The sequence below is a fragment of the Varroa jacobsoni genome, unplaced genomic scaffold (assembly GCF_002532875.2).
Source record: "Varroa jacobsoni isolate VJ856 unplaced genomic scaffold, vjacob_1.0 scaffold_972, whole genome shotgun sequence".
NCBI lineage: Eukaryota > Metazoa > Arthropoda > Arachnida > Mesostigmata > Varroidae > Varroa > Varroa jacobsoni.
Window position 1 is genome coordinate 14,252 of NW_019213874.1, and position 24,198 is coordinate 38,449.

Consider the following 24,198-nt stretch of genomic DNA (forward strand, 5'->3'; position numbering starts at 1 on the left):
ACCTAAGATTGTACCTACATGCGTTAGAAGTGTCATGTTTATTCAACAGAAACATTATTCAGTACGATTACATATTCAATCCGCGCCCCAACCGCTCAGAGGCTCCTTCCGAAGTTGCCTTTGCAATTCTGCGAACATCTTCTATATGGCAGAGGTGACAGAATTAACGTGCATATGTCGAGACTTGTTATATCGTCACTCAATAACGCTCCATTTTAATAACCCGAAGGCTTTAAATCTCGCCTGTTCGGCGACCACATGTAGTCCTCCTCCTTCAGATACTTTAGTTATCCACGGCTGCACAACAGTTTGTAGAACATGCAAATAAACTTGTCTAGTGATGCGTTCGCTTTTTAAAGAAAGTACGGTGGCATGATGTCTCCGTCACTGAATATAAATGCTTAGAATAAACTGTGGCCGAAATTCTGCCTCGATTCACAATGGTTATATACTCTGAATCGTAAGCAACCCAGCGATAAAGATATATTGAAAGAATTAAGTCAAAATCGGTCGAATTTCGTCGTTTTCGTTTCGTTCGTCCCTTAAGGAGATTCTGTCGGTCTGTATCTTTTAGTCTATGTGTCTATACCTAACTTTAGGTACATTTATGACATTCACCTGAGGTCCTCGGGAACAATTCGCGATATCATATCACTTACATTAATTTTCTTTACTAACACTTTAATCGAAACGGAAGGATCATTAAAAATATACTTTTGAATGACAGTAATTAATTTTCTAGCTCGCACTGTTATTTCTCTGTTGTAGATTTTCCATTGCCCTATAATGGAACCTGCTCCTGCTTGTTCCACAGCAACACGCCCGCTGGCGACGTGCTACAGTGTCTATTTGAAATAATCTAACATCTAAGCTTTGGTACTGCGACAGTGACAGTAAGTCAGCGCGTTTTTCAGCTTATCCGAACTCCGAGCTGTTCATAACCTCTCTATGCGCCGAATGTATGTCCGGCCTCGCTATGAAGCATTCCTTCAGACGTCTAGCTTCCAGCATAAAACGAAGTACGTATGCCTCGATTCGAACGTAGACCTCAACGTGTCCTTGAAATTACGATGCAAATGCGTTACCATTAAACTATCTCGGGGACGAGTTACTCATAACGCAACAGTCGCTCAGCAACTGGCCGTCAAGTCATGAGTCAATAGAAGTTCATAGGATTATAGTGGTACAAATCTTTTAAATCTAAACCACTTAAAGCAAAACACGAACCTTTTGAAGAGCATTAAATTGTACTCGATGATACTTGATAGTAAATTACTTCTATATAGTGTTTTTACATCGGATAGATTAGCATAGCATATTCGCCACTTGGATGGATAAGCCACTAACAGAAATTATCAAAATCTTTCCAGAAGTTAAAATGTTGCTTTTAAATGTTGAAATATTAAAATGCACCAACAGGATTCCCAAGGTGGCAGTCGTTCGAGTTCCCTGTCGCCGGGCGTCTTCTACCGACGTCTACCCTTGTTTGGATCTTCAATAGCTGCAGGTCTTACAAGCTCTTCTTACAGATCATCATAAAGGCCTGATTTAAATACACGAGGGTAGAAAAACAGTTGTCGATTTTTTTTATCCCCATTACATTGTTTTCAACACGGTCATCCCTGGGGAGATTGTGGCTAACATAATGAGAAATATCGAATGGTTGTTCGAATGGCGCCATCGTTTACCGGCAGTCGGTCATCTACTCTTCCGCCACTTAGAAGCATTCTGACGATGACATTCATTGAAATACATGAACGTCGACATCACACTGATAATTAACATGCTTCTATAATCGCTCTACCAATAGGACGAATCAGGATATTATCGGATATCTGGTTACCTAGTCACTTAACAGCGTAGATTCAACTATTATACTGGTACTGCAGCCCCGTGAGATTTTTTGAAACGAAAATTCAGTACAAGCTTATATTGTCTTATTGAACGCGTATTGGCTTTTCCATCGGTTTACCTACAGGAAAATAAAGCTTACTTGTGAATATATAAAAGGGAAAGCCTAACTAAATTGTGCACTCACAACTTAACAGAAGGATGAACCAAGCACTCAAAGGCTATGGAACAGCATTGTAACAAAAAGTCTAAAAACTGGCATTGTGCAATACCCACTCTTGGTCACAGAGTTGTGACAATCAATAATACCAAACAAAATAGAGTAGAGGATTGGTGCTTTGTATTTGGGTTTTTTGTCATACGTTGTCTTTAAAAATATAAAATCCTCTCTAATAAGTCGTCTAATATAAGGGCCAGCCAAAAATAAATCACGAATTCCTTAGAACGAACGCAAACGCTAAAATCGGCGGTTTAATGCCAATGTATGACACCATACACAATTTAATTAAAACGATTTTAGTAGATTCTAGTTACTACTCACAGACTTCAATACAAGCTCATAGAGCGTATGAATACTTTTTTGTACATATCTTGAATGGTTCTTGGATTAGTCAAGAGTAGATCGCTGCAGAAGTTTCGAAATTCTTCCATAGATATATGGGTCGTGCGCTATTAGGCTGATATCGCTACGCTCAAAAACGATCAAAGAACTATACTTCGTTAAATAATGGTTCGTATACTTTAATTATATAATATTACTCTTCTTTCTCATTTATTAAAGTCAACGAACATGAGAAAAATACCCGAATTCCGCATTGGTTAAAATGGGTAATAAGGAAAATCAAACAAACGAAATTCTGTTCACGTACAAGATGAGACCCGTGTTTTACGATGATGCTTGGCCAAATGCCATAGGCCTCGACCAAAGTTCACGAACAACCATCGTGCACAATTGAAAACTCGACTACGACCATGCGCAGCTAAAGCGGCCTAAGTCATATGCTATACACGCAAAATTGTTGTCAAGGCAGTCCAGTACTACGCGTGTAGTATCAACAACGGAATATTGTATGCAAGTTCTCTTCCAGCAACACTTATCACATAAGGCCGAGTGAAATGTTTTTTACAACGAAAGAATAAACTATGTAAAAAGGGGACGAAAAAATCGAATGGTTTGTGGTGCCGTCAAGTCACGTTTATTTTTAGACAGTGCTATTTAGTGACTTGGATGTATGGTACCTCCCGATGTGTGGTTTATTGTTGTTGGCTGAGCTATTTTGTGCTCGGTGAAGTTCCAATTCCGTTGTTACTCGGCCAGCTTGTCATAAATGCTAAAATACTATCCGCGTTGTGGCACGCTGATAAGTTCTATCACTATAGAAAACGGTAAAGCTGTATGGCCTTGCCATAAATAAAAAGGAAAGCTCTTACAGAAATATAATTATCACCATGACCATATCCAGCTTCCTCGTTCCTGGTATCGATGTTGCATATTGCCATCAACGTGTGATAAAATCAAACGCAGTCATGATGCAACTCATTTAGTGGTGTATCTCACAAATAAAGATGATTCATGCTCCTATTACATACATTCCCCCTGCATTAATGCACTCAACTCAATCAGGTATTGCTGTCCTATTTTTTATCGTGAAAAAAACGAATTCGTTAACGAATTCGGTAGCCAAACGCATAGAAACAAACTGGCTTTCTCAAACGAACTAGTTCGTTCATTTTTACGACATCCTCTTAGAATTGCTCTAAGTATGATATAAGTATAGAAATCTTTACGAAAATTTCCATAAAAATTTGCCCCGTCCACTGAATTTGTGTTGTGAATACATTTCTGTCCAAATTAGAAGGCAAAATTAGAGGTACATAAACTACAGCAGAATAACTGTATTTCCAGATATGCTTTCTTTGAGACAGTCACATACATTCAAAAAACCGTAGCAAAAAATAAACAGCTCCAATTATAGCAGTTTCATACCAATAACATAGTTTATTGTTAAATATATGTATGTTTGCGTAATTTACATTGTAGTCAAGTTGATTTCTTTCCGTGTTGTTGCTACTATATGTAGTACATACGCAGATCAGTCACCTTGTTAGCTTTCATTAAATTTTCCGTAATGATTTTTATTCTTCGGTCCCTGTATTTTTCTCAATTCAGCCCACAGGGTTTTTTGCTGAAATAACACAAACTTTTTACGGCGCCTGTTTCATGAGATTCAAGTAATTACGGCTTTTCAGTGCATGCATTTTGGATCGTATCAGTCTAACGAGTCACCTACCTAAATTAAACAATTCACTCAAATGGATTTAACTTAGCTCAACAACTTTTGCAATGAATGTCTTCCGCGACTTATCTAGCGAACGCATTTTCATCTACATACTGCTGCCGTAAAAAAAGCGAATTGTTGTATCAGTCTGAAGCACAATATCAGTACATATTAGTTGAAATTAATTAAAATGAACAAGGAAACCCAAGAGATAATCAACAAATTACCACAAGTTATATGAAATCGAAAGTGTATAAAAAATAATATTAATAATGAACACAGGACCATCACAGTGGTATCGTCACCGTATGAATAATAATAAAGCTAACAGATAGGGCAGAAACAATAAAATAATAACAAAGAAGGTGTTGTTTAAAATCAAAATAATAATACTAAACTGAGAAATATTGTCAACTGTCTGTTCAGCTGAAGCAGCCCATGAGTAAGTTTGTTCGTTTACTGATGATTGAATGAGTTACCCTTATAACGCCCACTACTCGCCCACTTTTTGTGGTTTTCGCCTGCGGCATTGTTCTTTCCTGTTCGACGTCTCGTTCACAGTATAAAGCCATATCTTTCACCTCGGCCCAATCTCGATGCGCACACACGCTTTTCATTCACACGCTGTCCCTCACGTATTTTAGTTGCAACACCCGAGGTCGCTCCTTCTGTTTACATCTAACGAATTTATGCGGTGCCGTTCTTATCATTTTCTCCATTGGTTTTCGCTTTGCAATTGAGAGGCATACCGTGTCAATGCCAATGCAGAAACTCTGTTTTGGGTAGTTTTTGAGTCGATGATTTTTTCCCATTATCCTAGCTATACCTTCTGTTTTTCCTCTTATGTAACTGTACATTTGAATTTGTTATTTCTACGAATATGCACTTGTTTCAATGCAAGATTCTTAAGTTGCGTTCGCTGTCAGTGCTTTATTAATAGTTCTGCGTTAACAGGTCGTGTCCTAAAGTATTTTCAACAGTAACGTTTATCGCAAACTTTTTTTCGAATTGATTAGGCTGAATACGAACTATAATACACACGAACACGCACAGATAGACAATGAAGCCGTTTTAATGCGCCGATACACTCCTCCCACTATCTCCGATAGTTCCCACACCGTATTGTTAAATGTTGTCAACTGTGACTAAGCCCTGACCAGCCTAATAGATCATGTACTAAATCGATTTTTTTCGAAATACATAGTAGCATACAGTAGGAGAAGTATATCGCACTACAACATGCGCACCAATTACACCGAGTAAGCCAACTGGCGGAACCTACACTTTCCGTATTTTACCAATTGATACAAATACTCCGTCTTAGCGTCGGTTTGGATTTTAGAATAATTTGATATTACAACAGCACGTATGGATTTCCAAAAACGATTTGATTTTTTGTTTTGTTGATTTTTCAGTGTTCAGCTTTGGCACCCTTCACGCTACTTTAGATTTCATTTGCTCTCATTTACGAGTGCCAACACCCAGGCAATATATTTTAAGTTCTAATTTCACAGTACTCAGAATAAATTGAGATTTGTCTCTAGCAAGCTCTTAGTCGTAGTAGGTATGCGTTTGCGCGCCATTCTTAATACCTTAAGAAATCCGGCTCTTTCTGGTATAAAACTCCAGACCGATCACGGCGGAACCAGAAGATGCATCTTCGAAAGACAATCTAATATCAGCTGTGTTTGTAACCACATTGTGATTGTAAATCAATAAAGTCGGTGGTCCATGCTGTTGCCGGTCATAACTCACCTCTCACACAGCATAAGGGAAAATGGGTCAAAGGGAAAATTAGTAAAATGGGGCACAATAGGCCATTCCTAGAGATTCTGAGATTTGAATGTAAAGTTAAGAGGCCATCTTCAAAATGAAATTATGTATAGTTTGTAAGCTAATTCATGTAAGTTACGACGGTTACCCCTTTTTCGACCTCTTGTGCCTTGCTGCACTTCTTGGGCTTGTATACCCTGTGTGGATTTCTAGGTCCTTTAGCTTACTGTGAATTTAGAACGTAAGTCCGTTTAATTTTTTTGTATATGTGACCTATTCCAGCTAGACATCAATGATTACTACTAGAAAGTTATTTGGAACTCTAATTAGAGTCCCAAATAACTTTCTAATTTTAAATTTTATTAACAAATTTTTATTTAAAAAAAATTAAAGCGATTTGCAAGCGTTTTAGGCTTCCATATCAACTTAGTCTCAATTTATCTCTAGTTTTTAAGATACGAACACTATATAACGTATGGCAGTAAGGCAAGGTAAGAGGAATAACAAAAAAGGTGGTACTCGTCATACATATTTGAATTTTACAACGTTAAATGTTTATCGCTATCCGCTTATCGTCGTTACAGCTTTATCCATCCAGTATCAACGCGGCATGCTTGCTAATCACAAGTATCTGATCGCACAGACATCTTCAGACACAAACACCCCGTAGTTTTCCCTTCATGATTCCTTCCTGTTTGCTGGCTTTTGTTTCTTCTACGGTATTCGTACGTGCTTGACAAGGTACAATAGCCATATCAATGGGTATCATTATTTATCAAACAGTTTGCTCTAGGCAGTCAACCTAGTCTTTGAGCACACGCAAGTTCTGTCATGCCGTATGCTTTTTATGGATGTTAGTAAAATTGTATTATGTGGGCTACTGAGCACTTGTCAACCCTGTTGTAGCGGCAACCCGAAATGCATCGATAAGATTTCGCAGACCAAAGAGATAGTTCCCATCAGCTGTCTTCGTTGGAAACACATGTGCAAAGTCTATAAGTTTAACCGAGCATCGGAGTTCAACGGCATCATATACAAATAATATCGAGCTCGAATAGAATGAAAATCTCTTTTGAATTAAAAACCAGTCCATAATTCGTTGTAATTCGTCAATAATCAATGGTACGCAGGCAGGATTAGCACTAGTGAACGTCTTGATAGCTTCAGGTACACTTTTCGGAGTTTGTTGTAGGCCGTAATCGGCGTCGTAGACGTGGCATATACCCTGCTCGAATACGCGCATACCCAATATCCTATATCCGATGTCCCACTGTGCTGGGTATTTGTTCATAGATTGCTCAATTTTCTCGACACTCGCTTCTGGGTCGTATGTCACTCGGCCAATTTTTATGTCAGCTATACACGGCTGTTGAAATCCTTTGCACAAATCCTCCAATTTTATATAACAGACGCTATTGTGATCGCCACCAGTAATCGCCACCGTAAAGTCGGTCTCGAATACGCCAAGGTATCGCGGCGTCAAATCACCGAGTTTATGTAACACCGGATCATCACATCTAGCCGAGTTGATGTTGTCCTCTTGGCACATCTTGCGGTGAAGTTCTAAGAACAGATAGAATTCGTGTTCCCGATTAGCTCGCACGTCGTTCGGCATCAAGGGTTTCAGGATCGAGCCGTCCTGATGACGCAGCATGCCCAGTTTAGTTTTGCCGTGGCCATGCCGATGTCCGGCTATTTGCTCGTTAAGTGGCATAGTGCTTCTTGGCAAGGGCATCGTTGTTGTTGTTACGCCACTGTGGCAGCCGTTGACGTTACTTTGGCTTACGAGTCTGTCAACTACGTCGTGCTTGTTGCGGCTTGCAAAAACAGCGGTCGTCCCGGCAGCACCAGTGGCAGCAGGGATAACTGTTCTCTTCGTAGGCTCATTTTTCTGAGCCTTATTCAATAGCTGCTTCCACTCTGATTGTTTCTGCTTGTGCTCTTGCTCGTCCTGCGGAGGTAGATTTTCCGTCGTAGGTTCTTCAGAACTGGCAGGACTACCGGTGGTCGATTGGTCCGTTTCCCCTGATGCCGTTAAACTGGCGTAACGGGCTGTAGACCTGGAAGTGGCCACTCCATCAACGGCAGCAGCGACTGTAGTACTTGCTGGGTTCTTGTCGAGTTGCTCTTCCTGCTGACGTGCCGCGCTGGTGATGGCAGCACCAACGGTGCTATTCTCCACTGTCGCAATAGACAGTGCCAGTGGTGTGGTACCGGTACTGGTTGTAGACGGCCGTTGCTGATAGTGCGACTGAGCTTGAACGTCACACGACGCCAGGTTGTTACCGTTGGTAGTGCTGTTGCTATTGAGGCGATGATGGCCGTTGCTGTCGCTGTCGACGTTGGAGATAGTGTTGGTGTCGGCGGCCGTCGTTGGCCTAAAAGAAAAAGCCGCTCTGAGTGCACGCTCCTTCTCCGCGGTGCCCGCGTGCTGCGGTCCGTTTGACGCCGTGGCGCCGCCGCCGACCACAGCCATGCGATAACGGTCAACAACATGCAGACTGCCCCCCCTCAGAAGCCGCCGTAGCAGCCGAACCCCATGAACTCATTTCAGCGAAACGATTCTGTTCTTTCTACTCTCTCTCTCTCTCTCTCTTACATTTATATTCTGTTCAATCAGTACTCGCCTATTATTACCACCGTAGATTCGCCTTTGTTCACTTGTCTTTGCTGTTGTTGATGCGGTTGTTGTTGTTGTCATTCAACCAACGTTGCACAAGCTGTAGTATACACAGTACACAGGTGGGTAGCACTCGGAACAACCTAATAGACAGTAAGTCAATCGGATGCACTTAACAGACAACAGCAACAACAACAACAACAACAGTAGCAACAACTATTAATAAATCGACCAGTATCCTCTTTATAGATGATGATTCTCTCCCTCCGGTCTTCTATGACAATCAAGAGTAGACGCAAAATACCCCTGTCTAAACGTGAATATCAGTTTCGGCGTTGTGACAGAGAGATAATTGTACGGTACACGCACAATCCGACGAACCCTCAAACATAGAGGGGGAAGGGTGATCAGCCGTGTGAGACCGCAGATGAGACGTGGCAAGCACAATACCCATGAGCCGTCGGTTCAGCAGTGACAATCAGTCCGCAACAGTCGCTTAAGGAGAGTGACGATTAGTAACGCAGTCAAACAGAATGAGAGAAGGATGACCGAGGCTCTAGCAAGAAAGGGTTATCGGGCAAGATGTTATGGGTCCTATTATTATGTAAGGATCACTGTGTTACTCATATCGTTTAAAAGAAGAAGCGTCTATCACATTTTGATGACTGGAGAAGTCAAATGGTTCGGGGACAGACGAGTAGTTAGGTTGACGGCACTTATTTGCCCGCTGCGCTATATATACTAAACAGGCGGCCCAATGCATCCAATACTGACAGCTTCCTCAGGAGGAGTTTCCTGTGGCATCTAAGCCTTCGTTCAATCCTGGTTCACTTGACGGACATTCGACAGCGATGCCCGCTGATCAGTTTCAAATAGTATAAAACTTAATCAAAAATCACTTAAAAACGTTTTGCATGTCTATTCGTTTGCTGGTTATCTTCTGTTCTGAAAGTAGACGATAACGAATGACCGTGATAATGTCAGCACAACTGAGCGAAAAGGATGACGGTTACCCACTGTCGCTTAGAACAGTCAGTTCAGAATTATGAAGGCAATTATTCCTTGCATCTCTCCCCCAGATGTCGATAGAATTTCATTTCCCGAGCAACGGATCAAGCTGTTTTCGTAGAAAACGTAACATTCTGATCGAACTAATTCACTGCCTGATTAGCTCTTTTAACCAAATAATCAGCTAACGTAAAAGAGCCATGAAAATAGCTGGTGGTAAACGTGAATTGGTTGGTGTCAGTTCGCATTCAATTTTTCACTGAAAATGAATACTTTGAGATCGCTAGCGAATTCTCTCAACAGCATACTTTAACAACACTAGCACCACGGCCGGATCAAATATATAGTGTCAGTATCAGACTGTGACGATTTGCTTTACCTATGCCATAGCTACGTTACTATTAGCTATCGGCTGCACGGAATGACAACTGATTTGAAAACCACCATTCTTATTACAAGTGTTGTCATCAATAACCGCACTGAGTACTATAATAGCATGATTCATCATGAGATTGAAGTGCATGAGTGCACTTCCACTGCCTCGTAAGACTGTGTACAAACAGCTCGCCCGGCCCAATTAAGCTAGTCTGAGCCTTCTTGATTCTTTATGTGTCAAAATGTCGTCGACCACGGTAAACTATTAATTAACCGATGGACAGGCAACAGTGACGACGGCAGCCGTTGCAACCGTGGACGAAGCAAACTCGCCCACAACTAAACAATAATGGCAGTAGCACGCACTTCCATCACATAAAGCAGAGCACTATAGCGACGACCACCAAGAACATTATCGCCGGTGGTCGGATTCGAAATGTACACGCGACTCGGATGAGTAAACCACCGAGCGGCAATGATGGTGGTTATAAAGACGTCTCAACCGCGAGCTGCTATCGTAAACGGCGTAAACGGTCACAACAGGGAAGAAAGCATATCTTATAAAACGAAAGGAAAGGAGACAGACAAAATAAGACGCAGACTCTCGTAGAAAACTCACAAACAGAAATGAAAAGCAAATTGCTGACACGCACTAGATACTATTATGCTAGTCTGTCCCGCCGTTGATAGACAGAGCCGCATTGCATGACAATGTCATCAAGGCCTAATTATCTCCAGAAAAAAAGGAAATGTTAGATCGAGCACTTTCACAGCTACAGTGATTACAGGCGAGTTATGATACATTTTGAATAACGATTTAAGTTTCTCCTACTGATCCGGATGATAAGTAAACTCTGACAACGAGCGTAATTCCAGGAAAAAATAGGAATCGCAAGCATCGTTTTTTATCAGATAGAAAACAATCAAAATAAAATATAACGCTCCGCTGAGATCTTTTGTAGCGTCGCGTCAGCAGCAGCAGTGACAGCGGCAAATCCATATGCCAGATAAGACGACGGGTGTACCACCCGATCCTATCTGTCCTATCGGATCGAATAGGATTTAGCATTGGCAGAAGATAACATGAAGGGTAAAATTGTTGCAGCGAGAGCGACTGTACGCCGTGTCTCACGTGTTGTCCCAGTCGAATAGAGCATTGTCGTCATCAAATTTCTCACTGGCACAAAAATAACCGGCTAAAAAGAGAGGAATACCTTTTCTACTAGAATACAGCTTTCGATAAAACGCCACCATTTTTTTCATCATAGAGTCTTTATAGCGGCGCGAACGCCTTCTAATAGCAAAATGAGAGAACCGGCGTACACAGTTTGTTCCCGCAACTCCCAAGGCAAATGCTGTGCGTTATTGCCACGTGCAACGTAATTAGCAAGGACGCGGCGAAATGCTGCTTCCAACAGAATAATATTGCTGTTTCTACTATGCCGATTGTACAGTACGACTCATTACTTATAAGGTCATGTAATTTTTTGGAGATATATCAAGCATTTGTATACGACGAATATTCGAGATATGATAATTCCATTTTTCTTTATAAACAGCATTTCTACCCACAGGAACAGGTATAAATAAACACCCACAGGAGCCGTTAAAAGTAATGGTGAAATGCAGCACACTTTACTATGTATATTATCATATCTCTGTCAATACCCAACAGAACGGTTGCCATACATTAATGTATAATAGTGGCTTATATTCTTCGACTGTATCTTTCGAGACCTACAATAACTTAATGATAAAACATACTTTCTACTCTGATCGTTTCATTATATATACGAAATTCACAAAACACATATATATATATATATATATATATATATATATATATATATATAATAACGACTTTCTCCTCCACTCAAACAATTACTTGACAGTTTGAAAATACATCTGTTTATTACAAAGCTTTTTTTATGTCAGTAGGTCAATGATTTTTTCTCTGTCCATCCATATCTACTGAGTTTTATGTTTTTACCAACGGAATTCACAATCCGGTTTGAAGGAACCCTGTCGGAATCGTTTTCAGGATAAATCTGGCAGCTAGCGGCAGATGATCCGAACCCATTGCTGCATTTGGAAGCCCGCCGATACTTTGCAGCTCCTCGAGCGTCATCAGACTTAAGGTGCCAACATGCCTGAGGAGACGAGAGTTCTGGAAGAATATATAGTCCACCGTGACGGCGTCGTCGTTATATGACGTAACCTCGGCCGCGTCCCTCTTTATGTGTGAGTAACATGACTGAAATTCGCCTAGCAAGTGGTATATGAATCCATTAGTGTAAGCTCGTTCCATTGTGGATATGGCTTCAATCCCATATCGCCCAATATAGGTGTCTTCAAGGATCGTACACGGCAGCAAGTTACCCACATTAATTTCCTCCGGTCGGATGTATTGTCCACCACCACGGCCAGCAATCTCACCATGTAACAGCCCATCTAAAGTAAACTTACCCTGTTTAATAAACTCATACAGAGGACAAAACGGTTTTGAGTTAAAGTCGCCGCATAGTATGATCGGTGTGTATAGTGGCGTTGACAGATCACTTTCACAGGTGCCTAAAAATGCCACTTTTTCGACCTCAGCTAATAGATAGCGAAGTTGGGCTAATTTTACTTCACCACGCTTTGGGTTGAACAGCAAGTGTGTTGTGGCCACGACTAATTTCGCCTGCGGCTTGTCGCGTGGTGAAAGCAGCGTAACGAGTCCGATATTATCACGATTTAGGATCCGACAACCTGGAACTCGCATTTCGACCGAACTCCATTGCAAAATGTTGAATATTTCCTTTCGCCAGAAAACTGCGCACCCTTCAATTTTTCCCCCTGTTTTACCCTTATAGACATACTGATAGCCCGCGCGCTCCAGTTGCGGAGCAATTGATTCTAGCAGATGCTCCTCTTGGACTTCCTGAAGACAAAAGATGTCGCAATTGTGGGTTATCATTTGTTTTATAAGACGCTTAGCGCGAAACTCCCACTCAAGATGATCAGGATTGCAGTGTCGATAAAGTTCAGGATGATTATCTAGATTTGTTTGCGCTAGCAAGTTGTATGACATTATCGAAAACGCAGTTTCGTTCGGAGACGCGTGTACTGGCTGAGTCGATACGGGTTGCCAGCGGCAGTAGTTGAGTGCGCGCCGTTCGATTTCTTCTTGGCCGAGTGGGCCCGCCATTTTCTTTCCGGTGGAACCCGCCCTTGGCTTGATCTGTTGCTTGTAGACTCTCTGATGTTTAAAAAACTTCAAGAGTGATGGCCAGCAGATGGCGTTACGTGTACAGCATGCGATGGCGACGGATGGTCGGAGCGTAACGGTTCGTAGGAGTGACCACCGCATGGGTCGACTCGTGGCCAGCTCTCGGACGTCTACGAGACGGTTCAGCGACTGCGGTACAGCAGAGAACGGGTCTCATTCAGCTAGCAGTTCAGCTATGCGGTTTATAGTTGTAGATAATGATAAATGAGATTTGTGGTACGCGCTAATATTTTATATAATGATGATGACGATGCTCATGGTTCACTTAAGACTTGAAACCCAAGGGTTTGGCATAAACGAAGAAGCAGTTTGATATTTTCAATGACGTTGTACCAGAGGGGGCAAAAAACTGAAAGAACTCGATGTGGAACAACTGCCCAGCTTAGCAAGAATGATTATCGATTGATTTCAATTATTGCGTTGCTTTATTCACCGGTTCTAATAGGACGCGTAAAGTTTACCGGCTACAGCTGTCACATATGATTCAGTTGAGTGTCACTGTGCTTGGAAAGACGATGGAACTTTGTCAGACAAACGCTTGTGCTAGCTTGGGGTTCACCAAGGAGCGCGAAGCTGGGCACCAGTTGCGCGCAAGCGACGCTAACTCGCCCTCAGATACAATAACATTGAGCGGCAGTCATTGACCATTAAGAAGAGTTGACCATCAACCCGTTCTTCACAACCGAATTTATAATCAAACAAACAGTTCACGAGAGCAATACGATGGAATGGAGTCGTTCTCAACGAGCAAAGAGAAACTCTTAGGAGGGTCAACAACGACGACGGAAAGGAGACATCAATCAAGGGTGACTTCGAACCAAAACAAAGCATCTCACCTGCCGTGGAACCAGTCCTTGCAGACGTCGCACTGGATCATGAAGCGTTCGGGGTCATAGGGTTGTCCACAGAGACAGTACACGGGTTCCTTTGACGAGGACATCGTATCGGGGGTCTGGGGGAGCTTAATTTGCGCCCCCAACGATCGCCCACTGCACAACACTCGGAGACTAACTTTGTGGACGCGGGAACAAGTTCGAAATTTTGGCAGAGTACTAAATGCGTTCTGGCGCCCACGTCGACCATTTTCCGAGGTTGACCGAACCAATTCCGTGTTTTAATTCGCATATCGTTGCAGGTTCATTGCGGCATAGGTCGATTTCGTTATACATATAGGTCAGCTATCAGATCCTGCATGCATAACTACTTTGCACAGGTTGACTAATTGTCGTTCGGCGGACAGAGGTCCGCCAGTCTCTTGCGCATCTCTCTTTCCATTTCGTTCTAAACAGAGTTCCGACAATTATTGCCGACAACGGGAGTTAGTCTGTATACCGGCTCAAGACCTCAGCAAGGTGTGTGTGTGTGTATATGATGTGAAATTCAATTCCAGAGTTGATATTTCACAGTGCCACAGAATTAAAGATAACGTGGTTTATATAAGGCCAACCAAACACATCTGCAGCTATATTGCATAAAGATGTGGGCTGCATCCCATGAATAGCCGTCCTGCAGCAAGCGAATGTGGTCTGCATCAGGCAGCCCTACCATAGTAGAACACATAATAGATAGACTATATATGGATGTGGTGGTCAATTCTGACGTATTCTATAAGTGCGAAGTCATGCTACAAAAAAAAAACACTGCGTCAGGACTTTAGTTACGTAATGATCTTTACTGCGTGGCACAACAAACATTGTCGTAACCACTTACCGTAGCCATATGCGAGTGCTACAGAGAGGGGGTACCGCTAATCAGCAATTGCGTTCCGTCTAGCCAGTGTTAATCATGCGCCATACTAACATTATGTGTTGCAATGTGCGAGTTTCAGATGAGTGCAGGAGACTGGTGTTTAATCGAGAGCGATCCCGGAGTATTCTCGGAGCTCATCCGAGGTTTCGGAGTAACAGGCGTACAAGTCGAAGAAATTTATTCGCTAGACGAGGTGAGATCAATTAATTTTAACCGTGGCCACATGTTCTATTATCCTTAAAAGGAAGTACGTTACCAACGTGAGTCATTATGCAGTGATTGCTGAAACATTATGTTAATATTTTTACAGGTTAGCGAAAAACGAGTAAAGACGGAAATCGATAAATATGCTTGTCTGTCGCATTCTATTTTTGAAAGCCGTTAATATCAACCCGATATCACCGTTGTCACTATTTTTTGAGTATTCAGCAATTTAGCGGTATACCAATTAGACATGCTTGCCTTCCGTTGTTACCCTTATTTGATACGTAAGTACACCGTGAATGCATTGCTACGAGAGCAGACGTGACCGATATACACATGACGATAAATTACAGCAAGAAAAAACAGGTAAACAAAGAATACTGAAATAGGTACATGTAACAGAAGTAGTTAACATGTCGCTGTTATGCTACCCAATGTGTTAGATTCAACACCTAGAGGAGCATCCAACATAGACCACAATGTCAGTTTTTAGATTAATCTAATCACTATTTTCATTGTATTATAATTCGTAATAATTTAAAATGTTTTTGTAAGACACAGCATTGTTCTAACTGTCTAGACTCTCAACAAGAAAAAGCAGATTATGTTTTCGCAGCTGGCAGCCCTATTTAAAGGCGATAGTCATCAAATTACGTAAGTCATTTTTACGGAAGGTGAAGTTCGACTACAAATAAAACTATGTTTGGTGCTGCTATCATACCTGAAAATATCGCATTTTTAAGGAAGCACTTGGGAATCTTTCTTTCTTAATATTTATTACACATTCATGTCCATATACGTGCAATTTCAAAACATTTGCGATGGGCTGATGAGCCAGTGGTGTGAATCTTCAAAAAATTCGGTTAGGTTATCTTAATATGGCATATTAAATCCGACTCTCTTTAGCATCAGACTACTCATGAACCTTAATCCGGAATTAAACTCGACAATAGGCAAAAATTATTTTAAGACATATTTCGCACAATGTAGTGAAATAAAGATTAAAGGTTAAATTTAAGTCTGAGCATTTCATTGGTTGTAATATTTTTATTTTTGATTTGTAACACTGTCCCTTAATATTGCTGCGATTTTTACCTTTACAGGATTCATTTGCCGATTTGAAACCAGTTTATGGGCTGATATTCTTATTTAAGTACACAGATAAGGCCGGGCCCTCGAAAGGTCGCGTAGTTCAACGTAATGATGTGTTTTTTGCTCGGCAAGTGATCAACAACGCGTGTGCCACACAGGCCATTCTTTCCGTACTTATGAATCTCAGTGATCCTGACGTAAGCCTTGGTATGAAAACGATCTCGCCTAAATTTTTTTGGCTACCGACTTTTTTGTTGACATTTTCAAAAGGAAACTTTTAGAGAAGAAGTTACTCCTAAATTTTTCTATTAAGTATCTATAACTTTTATAAGCAGGAGCAAGGTGCATGTCGAAAGAGTCAAAATTGTAAATTTGATAGACAGATTTTAAGATTGCTTTAGTTTGTAGCAATAAAATGAGAATAAGTGAGTTTGCACTTGAATTATCTCCTCCTTTATGAAAAAATAACAATTTCATTTTATTATAATTTGGTGAAGATCGCACAGTATTAAAAAATATTTATTAATAAGGTTATTTTGTGACTTTGAATAAGTCATTACTTTGAATCAAAATTAAAGCTGACGTCGATATTTAACATAGTAGCGTAATAAATTAGGTCCGACTATGTAGCACTATGATTATATCATCAGTGAACAGTTATATGGTGTATAATTGTTGTTTTTTAATATTGACACCTTTATTATTACAGGTGACAATTTGACTCAGCTGAGGGATTTCACGAGCGAATTTGATGCTCAAATGAAGGGGCTGACGATTTCAAACTCAGATGTAGTCCGCAAGGTGCACAACTCCTTCGCAAGACAGCAGATAGTTGAGTTTGAGCAGAAAGCGGCAAAACATGACGACGACATATACCATTTCGTAGGCTACATCCACTTCAAAGGAAAGGTGTGCCGACACAGCGTTTAATGATAGAGCATATCTTGTTTGACACAGGTTTTAATACGCGTGGCTAAATAATCCATTATCTAAATTTAACCGTTCAAAAAACTGGAGAACAAAATCCATATATATGGGGTGTCCCAAGAATGTATACGTTGCAATTTAAGCTATTTTTCTTTTTACAATATACTGACTGATGCCAATTTTTTTAGTTTACTGCGAGAACCTGTTTTATCACGCATTCGGGAAGACTCTAGTAAAGATTGAAAATTTTATTTTCAAAAGGATAAAGCAATTAAGCACTATAATTATAATGTAAAAGAATATCTGGGCTAAGATCTCCCAAACAGATGGATTGGCCAAAAATGCCCTATAAAATAGCCTAACCGTTTCCTAGATCTCATGCCAATGGACTTTTTCATACTGAAAAGGCGTAATTAAGTTTTTGAGCCAGTAGTCCACTATTGTCAGTAGCATATTAACCAGAACGATGACAATCCTAAACATCTGTGGAGAAGGAAATGTTTCACATCTTATGCAGATTCTTTTGCAATCTAAATATTAATTTTATGTAAATAAAAACTGACAAATATTCAAACATGTATATACATTTATAACACCGTGTATTATAATTGAAGCTCACTGTGTGGCCTTAGCCTGTGTATCAGTTAAATGTTATGTTTTTATGTACTTACCACTCTACGCATAAAGTCTATGAGAGCTTAATGACCATATGAACGACTGACGATGTTGTTTCTCTGCACAGGTGTTTGAGCTGGATGGCCTTCAAGAGGGGCCTCTTGAACACTGCGAGGTACCGGTAGGTGAAGACTGGTTGAAGTATGCAAGGCCGGTCATTGAGCAACGCATGGGACAATATGCCCAGGGCGAAATACATTTTAACTTGATGGCACTCGTAAAAGATCGACGAGCGGCGTGCATTAGGAAAATCGAAGCGTTGCGGGCAGAAGTTAAACAAGGCAAGAAAACTCAGGAAGAGGTCAGTATAAATCGAATTCGATTTACTATTTTAATGTTATTTATAATTGGTGTTGAATAAGCAGGTACAAACATACGTATTTTGAAAGCCACTTTTTTTTTTATTAATTTCGTATCTTGGTTTAAGATATACGTCTCTGTGTCGACTTAAGCTCAAGCTATTTTATTTATAATACATTAAACCGGAAATCACAAAACTAAAATAAGACTTAAGTTACTAGCTTTACTTGACCTTAATTTCATTATATCAAACGCTTATGGTTATTTGTTATATATCTGTTCCCCCTAATTTTCTTATCTTGGCTATTGATCGCAGATTAACGCGGAACTGAACAATCATCTGATAACCATCAGAGACGAAGAAGCTAAGATTCGTCGCTATAAAGAGGAAAATATCCGGCGGCGACATAACTACCTGCCGCTTATCATTGAGCTCCTTGAGATCCTTGCTGAGCAAGGCCGACTTGTCTCATTATGTGACAAAGCCAAGGAGAAAGCGCTTGAAAAGGAAAAGCTAAAGGCCGAAAAGAGGAAAGCAACCGATATCTCTAAATAAAAAAAAAGCTGTAATGACAACACTATAGATATTGGACCCGTATATCAACGGAGTAAGATTCATTCAAGCTCAGATTTATAGCGAAAACTAGTTTAAATGACCTGTTACGTATGAGAAGACGAGATCAGATTGCTTAGGCGTTCCCGACACCGAAACAAGCAACAAAAAAAAACCAACAAAGATGATTATCACTCTGTACTATAAAGCGTGACGTGTATGTTCTGAGATGAATGTAAATTGATGTATTTTGTTATCTATATATTTGCATGTATACATATAAATGAATATAGAGATGACAGATACCTGGACGTATACCAGTGGTCGAATGTTCTGCGTTCCAGACATCGTGAGCTGGTGAGCAATGATAGAATGGGATCATATGCTAAAAAACTTCAAACAAATAAAACTTAATCATGTACTAAGACAGTGAGACTCGGCGAGTGATGGAATGAAGCTTCGTTTACCAGTGAGACTAAATGAATAGAAATAAACGATATTGGTAAGCATGTAAAACTGCGAAAGCTGGCCATGACCTTCTTCAATCGTGATATGTAGTTTTAGCTCACTAGATATCCATTAAGGTAAATCGTATGCTATTAGTTGAGGAACGTTTAGGCATTTTTTGAATGAATTGTAGCTATTTTTTCAAGACTTCACGTGTTTGGGCTAGAATAGTTATTTGCTTTTACATTAGGTGGGTACCTATACATAGTAAATAAGCAACTTAAAATGAGGTGGACTTAAAAAGAAGTCTTCTGAATTAATTTCTATCTTCCTTGATTAATTCCTAAATATATACTTTCAGGGTGGGATTTTTTATTCCAATTCGAATCGGAGTTCGCATTATAACTCGAAACGTAAATTCCAATTTCAATAAAAATTATAAAGTCTAACAATTTTTTCTAAATTATTCTCCTTTATTTCGTTAAGTAGGGATCAGTTTTTTCAAAACTCGCTTAGATAATATGTCACTTAAATTACGCGCCATATAATAATTTAACACCTATAAATGGGTCAAAGACAAGCTTGGCATTTGTTATTTTTTAAAGGTGTTACCTGATTAGGTATACTCTTATTTGATAGTACTGATAGATAGATCGTCGTTTCATTAAGATATATCATTTAAAGACCTCTTTCCTGTTGTATTAGTTTCCTCGATACAAAAGGGAAAAATTTAAACAATGATTGGTGTTAATTTCTCCAGATTTTTTCTAAATAATTATTGGATTAAAAGCCCATTGTACATATGATATATGTATGTTCCAAAAGCATTTAAGGCAAGCGCATGTATAAAGTCAAGAGATATAATAAACGAATCTGCATTTTATCAGTGTAATTCCACATTGAATTTCCAGGTGCTACAAATGCCGTGTATGTTATTCAGTGTATGCAATTAGCACTACAGTTACCTTGGTCACCTATACAGTGTCCAATATGATTTGGGGTAGTCTTTTTCTGTGAGTAAAAATAGATATTTCGATGAACTTCGTTTTTGCACCTGCGAATAGGAACAGTTTCTTTCAATTAAGCTGTTATTCATTTAGTTGAGGCTAAAAAGACATTTATAATGCAAATTATAATAATGCAAATATAATAAAATTCGCAAAAAAACTTTTTAACGGTAGCCGTGAGTGACGCGATATTGGTGGAAATCAATTTTAAATGGACGGAATTTTTGCGTTGCTTTTCCGTCTCACCGAAAGGTCAATGGTATAATGTTCAATATACTGTTGATACAAGGTCTCTGCACAGTTCGTATAGTGCATTACTTTTTCTACTAGTATCGCCTTTACGAAACAGAGTCGGCAATATGGCGACACTTCCACAAATAGTGAGTAAAATAAAAAATACCTTTAGGATGGTGGTTTACTCTGCATAAGTGATAAAGATCTTTTCATTTAAGAACAATCAATAACGCTTACGAATTAATGGCATATGTTTAAAATTGTGTCATAATATAGTGCAGTGTAAATGTTTTCCGACTTCTGCGTTTTCAGGGAGCATCTATCTGGCTTTCATTACATAGGGAGTGAACGTGAGGTTTCTGCGAATTATGCAGCATGCGTGTTAGCAAAAAATATCTATGAATTCGAAATCAATATGTCAGTCTCATTAGGTATGAATTTTTGCGCCTGCTTTTGATGAACTTTATGGCACCTTCTATTGTGAATCCTCCACGCTGATATAGAAGATCCATGAATCCTTCGGAAGTCGTATCGAGTCCGGAAACAACGATTTTGAACACCTAAGTAAGTTGGAAGGCGCACGTACGGTGCTTTCAGCATCGAAATATTAAACATCGGCTGACCTTTGCTCGTGTTCTGAAAATACATGTCATGTCTTCAGCTGTAAAGAGTATATGGTATTACTCTAGAAGTAACTGGTTTTCCTGTAATACCTAAAATAATAGCTGAACATATAATAAATAGCCCGTTAAAATGTGTTCCAATTTGGACTAAACACCCTGGGTATACAAGACAGTTTGTTTATTTTCGATAAGGATATTGGCTTAATCCAATAAATTCTGCAAAAATTAAATGTTTCTCCACACCATGCGGGTAAATCTGCTATCACTGTTATTTCTAGGATCTCGTAGACTGTTGCTTGTATTAGAAATATACCCCACTGCAGTTCCTACATACTTTAAGCAAGCGAATACAGCATAGTATTATTAATTAGCGTTTCATAATTTAATCGTTTAATCTCGAAAAAGAGCTTCTTCAACTATATTTTGTACTAACAAAATGTTTGTCTAACGGATCCAGATAGCACCCATAATTCTACATAATAATGATCGCTGTAGAGATCTCCACATACTCGTACAAGCTTGCCTACTGAAAATGTTGACGATACTATTTGACAAATGATCTCCTTATGCCATAAAAAACAAGTCCTATTGGGAAACTTTTTTATTCAAGACTGCTTATAACATGCGCTTTAATGTATTTTTTACATTACCTATTAACTTATAAGCTATCCGAAACAAGGGTTCATTGAAATTCGCTTTTACCATTTTAAACCATTTCAACGCAGTGGCATAAGCAACCGAAAATTGTGCCTTTAGAATAATATTTTATAGCCTTTTTTAACACTACCTTCAATTCATTAAATTAAATTGAAGAGGTAAGTTAAATATTCGCCGAATTTCATTTAGGTAGTTAAATAACCATGGGTTTGAAAAAAGTGCTATCAAAGTTTCGCCGTACACCGAGACGTACATGGTTCAGAAACTCAATGCAATCGATCTACTTTATCTCGAAAATTAAAAAAAAAACAATGCGCTGTCTACTTTCTGTTGAACTAGCAGGAATTTTTTTATAGCGTATCTTTCTATTTCGCAAATGTGTGTTAAACGACGATTTAGAAGTACTGTAATTTGGCGTTAGTAAGGAGCGCTTTTGAAGCTTATTTGCAAAAGGATTTTTACTGCACTGCTAAAATTTTTTACATATGACATACTCATGATTCCTATGTGCCATATAGCCTCGCCACTATGTAGACAACAATCCCGATCATATCCGTTCATTACCTTAACGATTGTACGTTAGTAAACGATTTTACATGTGAAGTTCCATCAAATTGTATCAAATATATAAAGATACGGGAACAGCCAAGGTTTGTACAAAAATATCCGTAGACCTTCTTTGCGGAGTGGAAATTTTAATGTCCTATTTTATATTAGAAATAGGAACACCAAGTTGCCACTGACTCCGACTTTGAATACGATTTTGCTGGCTATGATTTACTCAGCTTACCAATGTGAAGCTCAGGACTTTTGTGCTCTTTCGGTAATGGCAACAAGATTTAATGACAATTTCGGTCGAATTGAAACTGTCGATCGAAAAAAAGATCGAAGGGTTATGCGGAACTCTAAGATTCACACTACCTTTTGAGAATCCAAATGTATGCATCGCATAGTAGCCACAAACGCGAGCATCACTCATTTACATATGTTTATTTGTAGTGCTAAAGATATTTTGGAAATTTTGGTTAAACAATATTTAGTTTGGTCTAGCAGATCTTTACTAATATAAGTAGTAAGTATATACCGCAAATGATCACATGGAGGTATTATTTTGTCTAGGCAGCCTATTTAGATCAGTGAATAGATTTCATAAACGGACAAAAGTTAACATATTGTTATCTGTCCCGAATTAAAATTAAAAATTAATGTTCTGTATAATGGCCTGTATATAATAATGATAATTCTGTGAGAATCGTAGACAATTAAATGATTAGTCACTTGGGTTTTGTATTTATTTAGAAGCGAGAATTACTGGAAAAAAGCGTGAGGAGACTAATATGTAGTTATTTCAGGCCCTGTCTACTGCTGTAATTAGAGGTCTTCCTGCGTGCCACTGATTTCGATAGCTCGGCAGAGACTGTTTTTATTCTCCCTGGGCTTTGAAGTGGCACAAAAACGGCCGATAAATCATTTGCAAGCAAAAAAAGCTATTGAATGTAATTTCCATATATATGTTTTCTGCTACAGTGGAAGCTTTTGTTTTTTGTAACCAATTCTCGAACATGACTATGTCGTATTAGGTACTTATCGTATGACTTTTAATGTAACCGCATTAAATAGTCGTCTTAAATAGTCCTTTAAACGAAGATAAGAGCTAATCAAAGTGCAGTAGTTAACGGTGTTATTTTTTTGACGGGAAAATTTGCTTGTAAAACTAACATTTTACACGCAACACGTTACTGAATTATAATGTAAATACTTACAATGCGGAACTGAGTGAAAATCAAGTCCCTTGTGACTTCAAGGCAGTTGGGAACACGTATGTGTTGTAGTGTCGTATAATAACGTGCAATTTGCGAAACTTCGATCAATGAAGAGCCCGCCTGGAAAATACGATTGCTGTAGACTTCGCATCGTTCAGCCTTTACTGCTAGTCAGAGAGGAACTGAGCAAATTAATGCGTCATTCTGGAAAAAACTTGAGTTCTCTGAGAGTGCCGCGTATCTTAGGACGTAAGGCGATACTAATACCTATGGTGGATACCAGGGGTATCTGCTGCTATGAGGTACTCGCCGAAAATGGAACAGTGCAATCCGTTATCTCGAGACTCATGTGCAGTTGGCACAGCAATCAAAGACACGCAATGTGGTTACTTGATGATAGTGCCAGAGTACGTCGCTATGCCTGAATTACTTCCTCGATTAAGCAAAGAGATGTTTAACCTTGACTTCAACCCGTTTAATCTCCCGATCTGTGTACGTATAGTTACGGGACTTCCCATATTCTAAAAAGAACGACTGGCAGACAAGTATGTTCCATTATCTTTAAGAAGCCATAGGTAAAAAACAATTCTATATGGGAACACGAGTAATTAATATATACCTGTCCAGTGTAAGAGCGCTGGGATAGGAATGACTATCTCTAGCTCATAGCAAAATTGCCGTTCTAGCCTACTTAGTTTTTAATTCCAAGGTTTCTGTTGTAACAGACTAATATTTACCAAAAAATTAACGTATATATACAAATTATTGGCGCGCTAAAGGAAGCTAAATC

General features: G+C 39.5%; 4 protein-coding genes across 6 annotated transcripts in view; 1 reads left to right on the forward strand and 3 right to left on the reverse strand.

Annotated features, from left to right (window-relative positions):
* Positions 1-14,351, reverse strand: part of LOC111265419 (lysine-specific demethylase 7B) — a gene marked incomplete at its 3' end in the record, with an annotated part of 27,624 nt that extends 13,273 nt beyond the window's left edge. The window contains 1 exon segment of the mRNA XM_022842084.2: positions 14,014-14,351. Within this exon segment, the coding sequence (XP_022697819.1) occupies positions 14,014-14,117 (104 nt within the window).
* Positions 3,822-10,360, reverse strand: LOC111265418 (uncharacterized). The gene has a single exon (XM_022842083.2). It carries the CDS (start codon positions 8,377-8,379, stop codon positions 6,781-6,783), a length of 1,599 nt encoding a protein of 532 aa, XP_022697818.1. The 5' UTR covers positions 8,380-10,360; the 3' UTR covers positions 3,822-6,780.
* angel (protein) lies at positions 11,799-13,989 on the reverse strand. The gene has a single exon (XM_022842085.2). It carries the CDS (start codon positions 13,256-13,258, stop codon positions 11,906-11,908), a length of 1,353 nt encoding a protein of 450 aa, XP_022697820.1. The 5' UTR covers positions 13,259-13,989; the 3' UTR covers positions 11,799-11,905.
* Positions 14,352-14,445: 94 nt separating the features above from the next.
* LOC111265421 (ubiquitin carboxyl-terminal hydrolase isozyme L5) lies at positions 14,446-19,201 on the forward strand. Of its 3 annotated transcripts, none has more exons than XM_022842087.2 (6): positions 14,446-14,529; positions 15,006-15,119; positions 16,234-16,429; positions 16,932-17,131; positions 17,892-18,125; positions 18,441-19,201. In XM_022842087.2, exons 2-6 carry the CDS (start codon positions 15,006-15,008, stop codon positions 18,678-18,680), a joined length of 984 nt encoding a protein of 327 aa, XP_022697822.1. In that variant the 5' UTR covers positions 14,446-14,529; the 3' UTR covers positions 18,681-19,201. The 3 variants fall into 3 exon arrangements, with proteins under 3 accessions (XP_022697822.1, XP_022697823.1, XP_022697821.1); XM_022842088.2 differs by lacking the exon at positions 14,446-14,529 and adding an exon at positions 14,545-14,701; XM_022842086.2 differs by lacking the exon at positions 14,446-14,529 and having other exon boundaries at positions 14,733-15,119.
* Positions 19,202-24,198: the final 4,997 nt, after the last annotated feature.